At 33.3% G+C, this 14,517-nt stretch overlaps 1 protein-coding gene across 1 annotated transcript; it reads left to right on the top strand.

Moving 5' to 3' along the window:
- Positions 1-1,120: 1,120 nt before the first annotated feature.
- Positions 1,121-13,800, top strand: Pink1 (PTEN-induced putative kinase 1). The gene is made up of 10 exons (XM_085942057.1): positions 1,121-1,564; positions 3,729-3,843; positions 5,020-5,477; positions 7,590-7,769; positions 9,246-9,368; positions 9,518-9,669; positions 11,066-11,239; positions 11,327-11,442; positions 13,157-13,252; positions 13,366-13,800. The coding sequence occupies exons 1-10, from the start codon at positions 1,269-1,271 to the stop codon at positions 13,636-13,638; spliced, it is 1,983 nt and encodes a 660-aa protein (XP_085798183.1). The 5' UTR covers positions 1,121-1,268; the 3' UTR covers positions 13,639-13,800.
- Positions 13,801-14,517: the final 717 nt, after the last annotated feature.

The raw sequence follows: 14,517 nt of genomic DNA, 5'->3' as shown, positions 1-14,517 counted from the left end.
TCCACACACCAAAGCGAATAGTCGCCAATCAAGCTCGTATTGGCTTACGGGAAATAGCACGCTTGCGCGACCGCCTTGCGTCTTGAGTGCGAATTTGCAGCGAATAATCGCTGCGATTTTCGGGAACCCTGTCGACAGCGAATTATTCGCGACGCATAGATTTCGGAAGGGAATTAAGTTATTATCTTACAAAGTTCAATATGGAGCGCTGCGATTATTTGACATTTCGGTATCGAGCATTCAAATATATCAATAATTTTATAATTATTATCATTGATGCAATTTGTCTCCAACACTGCCATCCATTCGCATTTACCCCGTCAAAATATCCCGAAAAAAGCACCCGCATCGGTATGGAAGGTCCGGTCAAAAATAGCCGAATATATGACAAATTTATGGCTTTCATTGTATATTTAGATCTCCTGCTTTCATAAATGTTTTGTTTGTTCATTAACAACAGGTAGGTAGGGAGTGTTACAGCGGCGTTGGCTTTTTTCGAGACTCTTTCGACCGGACCTTCCGTACCGATGGAGGGTGCTTTTTTTGGGATATTTTGACGGGGTACTTAGTGAAAATACAGAAATGCGAATTTTCTCGTAATATCAATGGAAACCCATAAAAAAAACATGAAAAAATATGCACTATAATTAAAGGTATGCATTTAAAAAATGTGGAAAAAAATGTTTTGTGTTAAAACTTGACGGCCGCTCAAAATCAAATTTCTGATGTATTTAGTCTATGGCTCCTGCTATGGAAATATAGCAATTCTGAAAGCGCTATAGTGTACGTATATTTTTCATAGGTATTTAATTTATAGAAATTATGGAATATTTTGCGTAAAATATTAATATTATTTACAATTTTAAATCTGGCGCGGAAATAAAATTATTTAGTCTATGTCTGCGTCGCTGTCGCAGTGTGATGCCAAACGCGAAATTCGCATGAAATGCAAGCGGTAGCGACAGCGATAGCGGCTACGTTGCGAATTCGCTGCGAATATTCGCGTTGGTTTGTGCTAGCCTTCATATTTGTTGTCACAATCTACTAAACAGATTAGGCACCGTGAAATGGCTTTGCATTCTACTGAAATTTTAAATTTTGACTTGGCAGCACTGATCATCGATGATAATATGGCAACACTGTAACGTAGTGTCAAATAATTGGAAATAGAAATGATTCTGACTTTTTATTTTCCGACGCAATAAATACATAATACTTGCATAGAATAACAATCTCATTGCTTTATCGCATATCAGATTAGTTAAAATATGTCGCTTAGATATTTTTCGGTCCGCCTTTATAAACATGGTCGATATTTTCTTCAAAAATGTATTTATGTGCGCAAATACAACGTAAACATTTCGGACGACCGAGCATCGAAAACTGCGAATTTAGCTTTGAAGAATTATAACGTCGGAGCGGGACAATCGATACCTCGATTATCAGCAATAAGGAGTGTCGGTGTGCAAGTTGGCTTACAAGCAAGGAAGCTATTTATCGACAATGTCCTGTGCAAGATTAGCCACGGTCTTTCTTCAAATGCTAGACTGCAAGCCACTAAAAGGTAAATTTATATTACATATTGTACCACAAAGATACAAGACATCAATCATTTGAGAGTACTAAATATAATCCTTTAATCTCATTCAGTCGACAGATAATGTTAAACGTAGTAACCCAAGCCAATAATAGTACTTACAAATTTATAATATTATAAATTGTATTAAATAAATTCTACAGGTTGTTTTATTAGTCAATATTAGGTATAAGCAAATTATCAAATTGGACCCCCTGGACTAATATTTGGTAATGGCAAATGGCAGTAGGTAATCCATAAATAATCTTGCTCCAGTGTCCTACCAACCTAGTGAAACCCAGAAATAAACGAAAATCTGTGGCACAAAGCCCACTGTAAGCGACAGGGTTTGCCCCACAGGTTTTCGTTTGATTTTGGGTTACAGTATGTATCGATACCTAATATTTATATTTATTATAATAGATTGAATAGAGTGGATAATTAGATTTTCATTTATTATCTTTTATACGAGGGTGGGTCAATAATTCCTTAGAAAAAAGCATTAAAACAGTTTTTATTTTTGTATTTTTTTTTTATTTCTCAACATAATCTCCTTGGAGCTCAATACACTTGGTTAGACGTTTCTCAATTTTTTTTAAACCGTCAGAAAAATAAGTTTTCGGAAGGTCCTCAAAATAAGCATTTGTCCGATCGATGACTTCTTCATTTGCAAAAAAACCTTGTCCACTTAGCCATTTTTTTAAGTTTGGGAAAAGGAAAAAGTCACTGGGGGCTAAATCTGGCGAATACGGTGGGTGGTCGACCAATTCGAACTTCAATTCTTCAATTTTAGCCATTGATCGTAAACATGTGTGAACACGGGCATTGTTCTGATGAAAGAGGATTTTTTTCCTGTTTAAATGAGGCCATTTTTCTTCAATTTGGTTTTTTAGCTGGTCCAATAAAGATGCATAATAATCCCCTGTTATTGTTTTTCCTTTTTCCAAATAGTCAACGAAAATAATTTCACGTGCATCCCAAAATACAGTAGCCATAACCTTACCAGCTGATTTTACGGTTTTCGCCTTCTTTGGACATGGTTTGTCTTCGCAATCCACTGCTTTGACTGTTCTTTCGTCTCGGGAGTATAGTGGTGTATCTATGTTTCATCTACAGTCACAAAGCGGCGAAAAAATTCATCCGGATTGCGTTGCATGAGCGACAACAGGGCTTTAGAGGCCACCACCCTATTGCGTTTATTGTCGACTGTGAGCAAACGCGGCACCCATCTTGCAGAAATATTTTTCATGCCCAATTTGTCATGTAAAATAGAAATGACGCTACCTTTTGAGATCCCTGTAACCTCAATTATCTCACTCAACTTTAATCTTCGGTCACTTAACACCATATCGTGGATTTTATTGATCATTTCTGGTGTAGTCACCTCTACAGGACGTCCTGAGCGTGGTTCATCCTTTGTTGATGTACGACCACGTTTAAATTCATTTAACCAGTTATAAATAGTTGCAAGTGAAGGAGCAGATATGCCGTGAACTAAATCCAACTCATTTTTTATTTCCTTTGCTGTTAACCCTTTTATATTAAAATGTTTAATAACAGCTCTAAACTCAATTTTCTCCATTTTCCACAAGCAAATTTTTTTTTTAAATGTACGAGAAACACAACAACCCGACCAATCTGATTGAAACTTCGCAGCATACTGAATCGGTAGTGCCGCTGCATGAAAACAAACCGCTTACAGTACTAGTCGCGCCACTTGTCGGCTTTTCTAAGGACTTATTGACCCACCCTCGTATATATCGTCACCTCAATACTAAGTACAAGATAACTTGATTTTCCACTATCTTTTAGTTGGCTATAACTAGATAACTCAGAAGTTAATGGGTACTGTTTTAATTTTGTGTTTGAAAATATTAGATAATTTTAAAATCATTAATGCATTAAATAAATAAAATAAACTATGCATATAATAATAATACTTTTTCACAGAGCTTTTTTTGTCATTACATGTGCATCTACAATTTGTTGACTTTATCTTTACGGTTTTTCAAATTTATTATTAATTTTAATTCAAGTATTTTTAATTATAAGTAGTTTTAATGTATTAGTGCAATGTTGCTTACACTATGTTTAATCCGTTTATAGATTTATATTTTTATCGATGTGTGTTTATATGTTTGCCCTTCTACAGATTGTTTTATGGGGATGCTGCTCCACTGTTTGCTTTAGTTGGTGTGTCTTTGGCAACTGGTACTGGAATTTTGAGCCGAGATGATGAACTCGAGGGTCTCTGCTGGGAAATTAGGGTATATATAATATTTCTTCATGGTTATTAATAGTCTTTTTAAAGTTTTTTGCGTATTTAAAAGTGAATAAATATGCAAAACATGTTAAATATAATATTATGAAATTGCTAAACATCTAATATTCTAATGATTAACGTTTGAGTCAATCTCTTACCCGGAGCAAATTCAGTGACATAATATAGAAACAATGTGTGAGTTTGTACCTCGGATTGACTATTGGTGGAAAAAGCATAAGACATTACACATCTTACTACTATATGGAAGTATCGAGAGATCTCAATTAGGTACCTTGAAAATGTCAAAACGTCTTCGTCTTGATTCATTACAGTATCAATGGATTTTCCAGTCTTATTTCCCGTTGTTCATCTGTTTCAGATGAACGGACTTGAGCAGTACTTACTCAATCGGTTTTCAGTCTTATTTCCCGTTGCTCGTTTGTTTCTGAAGCCCATGTCACCCTTTTCTATCATGCTTGAGGTGTAGATCGTCCAACCGCTTGTCGTTTAGGTGGCATAATTGATTTGACAGCGTAAATAATGCTTTGCGACGACTATTACAAATTCACTTGGAAAAAGAAAAGAAAATGCGCGTGATATTTATTATCTAATGTCGACCGGCAATTGGAATTTAACAATTAACACCACTTGTTATGTCACATTCAAACTGAAATGTCACTGACAACGAAAACAAAAGAACTGCCGCTAAGCTAGAGTCGCGCGCCTTCTATTGTAAAATGGTTGTACTAATTCAAAAACCTCAGGCATGCGCATAACTCACCAAAATTTTATTGCAATGGGATAAATGGTGTAGGAACGCATACAAATAAAAGAAGATAGAATGAAAAAGAAGAAGATGGTTTGTTTTAATTCAGAAACCTTCGTGGGTGTGCATACAACAACTCACTCAAGTTTCATCTCAATCGGATGAATCGTATAGGAATGCATACGGGACAGACAGACAGACAAACAAACAAACAAACAAACATTAATTTTTATATATATAAATATAGATTAAAATAGGTATAACTTAAAATTCTCTAAATACAAACATAATTCCAAATACTTTGCAACTTTTATTTCTGATACTTTGGAGATTTAAAGGGTTAAATACAAATGCATTTATACATTGAAGCACAAAATCTTTCTTATAAACCGTTTGTTTGTTTTTAAATTTTAGGATGCTGTTTCAAGATTCCAGTGGAATTTGCTGGCTGATGATGGAACCGAACCAGTATTTTCAAAGGAGTCTATAAGTTTGAAAAATTTGGAAATCGCAGAGCCACTTGCCAAAGGATGCTCGGCTGTTGTGCATGCCGCAAGAATCGATGAGAACACCATATCTGGCATCACCAAATTTGACCTTAACTTTGTCAACACTTCTTCAAATCACAGTGTTGAAGCAAATCCACTGCCCTCCTTTGAAAATGCATCCTCTTCGACACAGCAGTCTGAATTGAAATTAGATAACATGATATCGAGGAACAAATCTTTGTCGAACTACCCGCTGGCTTTGAAAATGATGTTCAATTATGAGATCCAAAGCAGTTCCTTGGCCATTTTAAGAGGAATGTACCAAGAAACTATTCCTGCTAGAAGGTTTTTCCACAATGATGAGACCTCAGTCTGGGAGTCATCGTAAGTAATTTAATCTTTATGACACCAACCTATTTCAGTGAAACAAAATGTGTACTATTTTTCATTGAAATTTATTAAATATTAGTTGCTATTGGCCAAATTATTTGGAATACATTACTCCTATGGTAATATTTAAAAAAAATGTCATATCGGATACATATGAGACTCTTAAAGGGTCTATTGCGATCGCTGAAAGTTATGATTATTGTAGTTATCGGAAGTGAGATGGTATAAGGAACGGGAGGGTAGGTTTGTTTGACTCCAATAATAAGAAGAGTGATGCGTGAATGAAATGAACCCTGGTTTTATTATCTCCTTCCAAATAAATATTAATTTAATTATTACAGGTAAGTTTACAGATTTATAATTTAGCTAGTGGAAGTACGTGTATGCGTTATAAGAAATTGCGAAGTCGATCGGGCGGAGCGGAACTATAACCTTACGGTTAAATCTTTGATAACTGACTGACTATATTGTTTTCATGTACTGGGTGTTTTTATAGTGATTCGATACAATAGAAAATGCTGTTATCGCTACTTAAATATTTTGATAATCATGCTTTGTTGTGCAATGCATAGCTTGTTTGTAAATTATAAATAATTGATTTTAATTTTAGACAATTAAGCACTTTTTAATTATTAGGCACGATTGATTTTCATATAAACAATTTTGTGCATATCAAGATGTTTTGTAAATTATAAATAATTGATTGATATAATTATTTTGCTAAATTAGCTTTCTGTTAAAAATTGATTTATTCACATAAATCGCTTGTGCTGCTATTTCAACAGTGTTATGTTGCAAGATACATTGTAATTATAAATTAACGGTTTCCTGCCGAGTCATGTGGATGGTAGGGTATTGACCCCTACATAGTTATTGAAACTGGCAGGTTCTGCGTTTAATGTCAACTTATGTTAGTTAGAGTTCCTGTCGGAGGGAGGTAAAATATAGTTTCATCTATAGTATTTTGCTGACTAATGATGTTTATTTACTAATAAAAAAAAAATAATGTGTTTATATCAATTCAAATATATTTTAATAATGATTTTAATTAGAGATATTTACTGCCTAATTTCATTTCTTCATTACAGTTTGTATTAGAACAAGACCGTTGTCAGCAGATTGTTATATCAATTGAATTCTGTAATTGCAAATATACAGTTACATTTTTCTGGTTTCTATGGCATTCTTATTTTTCCATATAGCGCAGATATTTTTTGTATGATGTCAGTGCTGTTTTCTATTTGTCAATAATTGTGCTTGTAATAATCCAGATTCCGTCGATAGAAATATATGTAACTGCGCAATTTAAATATGCTAATAAATGTTGATTTGAATTATTTCTAGCACTACCCAAACACATTTCTGTACAAGGTAAATTTTAAATGATAAATAATCGTTTGCCATTGAGTCCTCACCAGTGGGTATGTGCTAAATAATTGCTTAGTAAAGAGTCTTCGCTACTGTTCTATGTATATATTATATACATAATATTATGATCACTTTTGTGAGTACTACGGCTGGTGAAGAATCATACTTACTGTGAATTTATACCTACCTGATAATACCCACCATATGGGAGATGTTAACATATTTTGCTGCTAATGTGCGTTACTAACTATAATATTGCATTTTGATATGGTATATTCTTTGTGCGGAAGTATAAAGGTGGTCACTACTATTGAGAGATGCCAATAGAATATTGAGTTTTCGACCACTCTGTGGAATGTGTCATGGGAACTCCATTGGTTCTGTGTGAAATTTAGTAAAATAGAGGTGTTCTCATTTGTGCATATATAATATTATGGCTCATTTGGCATATTTAACCAATTTTTTGGTTTTTAAGACTTATCGCCCTTTTCCTTTTGCACACAGGTATTTATATAGTCATTCAGACAAGCAAGTATAATATAATATACATACTGTCGCTTGGTCGCAAATAATGGTAATATGCAACATGAACTATCGTTCCTTTTTTTAACCTTTTAGCAAGCAGGCGATTGCGTTGCGATGTTTTAAAAAATTCATAATAATTATGTTACATATTATTATATTACATTTGAGTAGCGTGTAGAAAATTATATAATTATTGCTCTTATTTGATTATAGATTCAGTCATGGTAAAGTGAGTCTTTCACCACATCCGAACATTGTTGCTATGTACAGCGTGTTTGCCGATTATATGCCGAAATTGAGTGGATCAATGCAGATGTATCCTGATGCCTTACCAGCTAGCTTTAATCCTGAAGGGTCTGGAAGGAATATGACACTTTTCTTACTTATGAAAAGGTACATAGCACATTCTCAGCATTACATATTTTTTAGGTTTTATGATGTAGTTTGACATAATACCGTTGCATCAAAGGAAAAACTTCATAAATTCCTTCAGAACAGGATGCAGGAGCTTGGAAATATGCAATGTGATAGAGGTTGCTTATCAGGTGAAATAGCAGTGGGCTGGCTATATTGCTTGGAGTGGACAACCGTTGGATAAATTGTATCATGGGGCACACAAGGGGCACTAGATGATCACAGGTACACCCGAAAACCTGGTGGATAGACAAACTCATAAAGTTTGGTGGATCTACGTGTCAGCTAAGAATTATGGATCGAGAAGAGTGGGAACGAGCGTTGGGGAGACCTCGGCCAATGATAATCATATCATTTATATTATGTATATTGAGTTTTAGTTGCTGAGTGTAACTAAACTTTGTTGGTAGTATTATACCAAATATTTCAATCAATCAATTCATTAAAAATTGATGACCCTATAAGTCATTGCGTATGATTGTATATAGAATGATACCTCAATTACATAATGATGAATCCTTTGATAATGAACTATCTTTAAAATGAAGTTGTAAAAGTTTAGTAATTTTGAATCTTTGACAAAAGGCAATGTTTTGCTTTGGGAAACGATTTTTATTTATGTTATATATTGGAAAATAATTGCATGTAAGCAATGCAGACAAAAGTTATTCAGATTTAATTAAAAGTTTCAAAGTAACCAAAGTTTACACTAAAAAATGGCACATTTACATATTTTGAATGTACCAAATTTTACGAGCAAAATTGTAAAAATAAATTATAATACAGAAATGTTTGGTTACGTTTAAAAATCATATTATAAGTCCTAATACCTTTTAGAACTCAAGTGTGTGTTGCGGAGTCTTTCATTCGGGCATTTTGATGTTCAGAGAGACATTTTAGGGGTCGGCAAAAAGTATAAAAATGATTAACGCGAACTTGGATTTGTTAACCCTGCGCAGAGTTATAATTTATTACAATTGGGCAAGCATTGGTTTTATTACATTAGGACAAACATTGATTTTAAAATGGTTCGCCGGGAACTTTCACTTTTGCACGACACTGCCAATTTAAGGGTTGATTTATTTTTATCACATTTCATAGTATTCACTTTTATTACATCGAGTCGGATGGGGCTTACTTTGTGATGGTGCATCCGCTGCGTGGGCAGCGGATACTTGCGTGGGCAGCGGATACTCGCGTGGTGCCTACCAGCTTCGCGATTATCTTTCTACCACGGGGGTGAATTTCTGACTGGTAGTTTGCTTTATGTCAGGGGACGCTGAGAAACCTCATGTTCATTTGCGAAATATTTATTGGGGATTGCAAACTTTTGCAGGGCTGGTCATTTATGATTTGATATAGAATTCTGATGTGTGATTTGAGGCAATTTTTGGGGGGGGGGGGGGTATATTTGGTGACAGTACCTATTTATTAAACCTGATGAAATTTTTTCAGATATCATTACTCCTTAGCGGAATACTTACATAGGCATCCACCTGCTCAAAGGGATTCAGTTTTACTTATCACTCAGCTGCTGGAAGGAATAACTCATCTGAATAGGCATGGAGTTGCCCACAGGTAAATATTACTTGAACCGTCATTATTTCCTACTTTTTGCCTATTTATGGTTCAAAATGGAAAATGATTCCTTACTATCATATTTATATTTAAATTGCTCTAAAGTTGCAAATTGTTTTCACAATTTCGTTATGTATTATTATTTTCAGAGACCTGAAATCCGACAACATACTGGTGGATAGAGTGTTTGCTGATGATGACAGTACCGTCCCTGTGTTAGTCATAACTGATTTCGGATGTTGCCTTGCTGATAGTCTGAATGGCCTGAAAGTTCCCTATAAAACAGACCTCATCGATAAAGGTATGTATATAGCGTTATCACCTAAATTGCTAGGGATATCTATTTTAAAACAATACAAAAACTTAAATCACTTAAACAATATGTATCTACAAATAATCACAACAGGTACCTTTAGTAAAACTTTGACCAATAAAATTTTATGTGAGAGAATTTAAACTCTGTGATATAAACATACTATATAAGCATGAAGTTCAATAGTTTCTAGTAGTTGGAGTGACTTCGAGTGAGAGAAAACGATTCAATAAGCTTTCATCGATAGTATCGGTACCTAACAATAATTAAATTCACCTATGTAATTTGTGTGCACTAGAATCTGTGCAAGTTCAAGGTTAATTTGTTCCACTTAGGGATTCCAATCCCGGGATCCCGAGCTATTTTCTATACCTATGAATCCCGGGATTGATAAACATAATCCGGGGATTTCGGGATTGATTTTTTTATCAATTTTTATGGAAAATAAATTAAAGCGAAAAAATAACAGAAAAAATACTTTTAATAAAAAATAACTACATTAGAAATAAACTGAGTTTGAATGAAGTTTGATTTATACCCATGTGTAGGTAGCCGATTCATTTTATTTTTTCACATGAATTATTAAAATGAGAAAGATTGGAAAAAAACAATGCTTCGCACTTTTAACAAAGTAATTCCACCATGATATCATACGTTTTACGGCAGTTTCTTATTTGGCTGACTAATTAGATTTATGAAGCGGAAAGGCCATAAGTACGCCATGATTATTTGCTTTACTATTTTAAATCTCGCTAATCCATTCATTATGTCTTTACTATCAGAAACAGCAATCTCATATTAAATTCACATTATTATTTATATTACAATATTATTTACTCCATTAAACTTGTGTATTTCCAAGACTTAACGTATACGATATTAACAATAAATGTCTTAAATAGAAAAAATTATACTAGATTTATTTTTGACCGATTTTATCAATGTTATTTGTAAATATACAAATTTTACTTTAACAATGGAAAAAAATGCCAATCCCGGGACCAGTCCCGGGATCCCGGTATTGTTAAATTGTAATCCCGAAATCCCGGGATCAGAATTTTGGCTCGGGATTGGATTCCCTAGTTCCACTATAAGTGCCCATACGCACTTTTATTTAAAAATGTGCCAGTAAAATGCCACTGACTAATGTCACCAGAAAGATGATTTTGGAATAATTAAATAAAATCAATAAATACTTGATTTTTTTCCACCCCGGTCCTAGACAAACAAAATTCAAAATTACTTTGATCAGCCGTCGAATGATTCATGTGTGCAGGTTGACTAAAGTCAGTTACCGCATTCATTGAGTAACATAAACTTTACTCAATTATTAAAGCCAAGTATGTAGGTTCTAAAATTGTATTTCAAATATTTTTTCTTCCAGGTGGAAATATGGCTCTCATGGCACCAGAAATTATATTACAAACTCCTGGAAATTTTTCATACTTAAATTATACCAAGTCGGATCTGTGGGCTGCCGGTGCTATTGCTTATGAAATTTTTGGATGCCACAATCCATTTTACAAGGGTGACAAACGCAGAAATTCAGAAAAACAAGGTATAATAATCTTATTACCAATAATTTTATTCCAGAAATTTCTGAAAATTTCGCCTGAAAATAATACTTTATTATTATTGTTTCTAGGTCCTGCTCTACGTAATATTGATTATGAAGAAAGTCAATTACCAAGTATGGATGATAAGGCGCCGAAGCTAATAATGAATCTTGTTAAAAATTTGCTTAGCAGAAATCCAAACTCGGTAATTATACAAGACATTAATTACTTTTATTAATAATTTATACATACAGTCGAAGTTGGAGTAGTTTACTTGGTAGAGCTCAACGGTTCGAGACTGGTTGTCAAAAATGCATGTGTGCCAATGTGTTGGAAATGGCAGGGCTAACAAGCATTCTTTGTAGAAAAAGTGTTAAAATTACCTGTACTATGGACCATGTGCTCCACTTGGGGCGAAAATGGTAACTTACTTTTACTATGTATATGCAAGCTAATTTGGCAAGTAAATAAAGTATCAGGCTACCAATCAGACATTCAAGAAATACTGATATGATATCTGTGGAGAACTTTGTGGCCTCAAATTATATCTATGGTTATTTTCTTTTAGTTGTTGCAATTAATAATTAATTGTATAATAAAAGCTGCATATGTTATTTTTGTTATGACATTTGAAATTATTTTGTATTTGTGTAGAGTATGGCTAAGTTGGTAAACTCCACAAATATTAACATCGCTCAGTTGGTATTCCGATTTTTGTGGTCAGTTTTTTATGTTCATTGTGAATACTTACTTGAGTGCAGTTATAAACAGTTGTACACGATTTTTCAACTAAATAATAACGCAGAAGTGTAGGATTATTGGCTGTTTATATTATACTCTTCATGACGGATTGTCTTTTTATACGACTGACATTTATACATTGACAAAATAGCAGTAATGTGAAGTTCCCAAATGAACTTGCAATGCGAAATCACTTGTGGCTATCTTAATCAGTTGACCAGAGGTCCTTGTTTTGCTTCAATTTCATTTAGGCTCCATTAACCTTTTTGTATAGAGTTTTTCTACTATAAGCTCAGTTTAGTATGTGGAAAAACATTGGCTATCACATAGGTATCACATAGGTTTAGCAATCGTATTTTTGCATTTACTGAAAATTTTACCCAATGACATAATTGTCGTTAGCTGTTTGAACCTCAGATATGTAAATTTTGTCAAATGGTATTTTTATATTTTTAGACCACATAGTTTAGTCGAACATTCAAATATCAAAATTATAGTATGTTAATCTTTTCATTGCCGGCCAATTTTACTGTGCGGTACGTGTGTAGACCAGCTATTTTTGGAATAAAATAAATCACTTTAAATTAAATATGCATAGAATAATAAAATTTATGTTTCTCAGGGTTTTCATGAACATTATCATATTAAATTTTTTTTGAAGATATACCTGTAGGTACCTGACAAGAAATCTACATAACGTTGACACTGTAGTCATAAGTTAACTCGCTTGTTGCTTGACAGTACATAGAAACTTTGGCAAGTTACTCGTTTATAGTAATCTCTGGGTTAATAATTATTCTAAGAAAATGCAAGAAGACTTCTGAGTGACTGGGATTTTTGGAAGTACTGCATGGTGTCCATATCCTCCAATTACGGGGCGGACATGGACTAATATTAAGAATTATAGAAACTTGCAATGTAATACGCCCCATTTTAATAAAACTGCAAAACCCGAAATGCACGTAGTCATCAAATCAGATCTAATACAAGCATCTATGATGATGAGCCCATCATTATTTGCTATTTAGATAAATTTAATTATAGACTAGAAAATAGTTTTGTGTCACATATAAAATATTAATACTATCTCATCGGAGGTTTTAACAGCTCAATGACAATATAGTGTTCTTACTTGTAAGAACATAATGTAATTTATATTTAAAAAAATCTTTTTCTAGCGTCTCTCAGCAGAAGTTGCGGCGAATGTTTGCCAGTTATTCCTTTGGGCCCCTTCTTCGTGGATTAAATCAGAGCAAATTCCTGGCAGTCAAGAGGTTTATATTATTTAACTTAGTCTTTATGAAAAATAAATCATTTGGTTAATTGTCCAGTTGACAGGAATTAATTAATCTCTTAATATGTCACCTAATCTCTGTATTTTTTTTAGATTCTTCAATGGCTGCTTTGTCTTACAACTAAAGTGCTGTGCGAAGGTCGCTTATCCAACGATCTTCTTAAGTCAATGGGAGAAGGAAACGCTCTCCCGCAAAAAATCACATCACGTTTTATACCACAAACCAAGACAGGAAAAGAACTTATAACTAAGAAATCAGTTAGACGTACACACCCTGAATACATTCTTATATCAAGCTTCCTATCCAGAGCCCGCTTATCTCAAATTAAACAGGCCATATTTTGGATTCAAAATCATAACAACTGAAGAATGTATGATTTCACACAATTTTGTTGAGATACATTATTAAATATACATTATTACCAGGGGGTAATATTCTTTATAAATTAAAATTTGTTATTAGCTCTTACAAAAAGAAACATTTTTTGGTAACACATTTATGTACTTAATTAATATTTTCATGACAGCAATAATAATTTTAATTTAGTATGTCAAAGGTTGTGTCAATACAATTTTACATATATATATTATGAAAGTCGTATATATTATGTTATTACATATAGTAAAGTTATATGTACGATAGTAGCAGCACGACGTGTGTAGCCTGGTGCTGAGATGCACGTGTATATTAGTATACACATTTAATTGTGTTATGCATGTGTGGCATCATTGGTTTATAACCTTAATTAATGCGTTGTCACCAAATAATACAATAATTGTAGTGTATGCCTTGCCTAACGGATAAATGCCCAATCGTCCATTAAATTTAGTTACACATATTACAAGAAAGTCGTTTTTTGGCAGGCGAATCCAGCAGTGCTAATATATTTATTAAAAGTTTTAATATAATCTTTAAATGAAAATACATTTATACTATTTCAAGTGTCATTATTATAATAAATAAAAAAAATTTATGTATCAATAACATTTTATAGATTTTCTTTAGAATATAGTTTTGAATTAGGTTTCAGTTTTGATTCCAACATATATTTTTCTATTTAGTAATAATATGTAATGATAATTGTAAATAAAAATTATTATATTATGCTACCATTGTGTTTTAATTATTAACCCTTTGCACTCATTAAGGGCCCACATGCTCAGCGTATGTCAAAATGTAGCTTTTATGGTATTTTCAAAGCATAACCCTGGACATTCCTTAAACGTTGTAGTTAATCTATTTAT

This window comes from Rhyacophila brunnea, unplaced genomic scaffold (assembly GCF_057557595.1).
Source record: "Rhyacophila brunnea isolate RB1 unplaced genomic scaffold, BYU_Rbru_1.0 scaffold_1, whole genome shotgun sequence".
Taxonomy (NCBI): Eukaryota; Metazoa; Arthropoda; class Insecta; order Trichoptera; family Rhyacophilidae; genus Rhyacophila; species Rhyacophila brunnea.
Note: the sequence above shows the minus strand (reverse complement) of the source record. Positions and strands in the feature narration are given on the sequence as shown.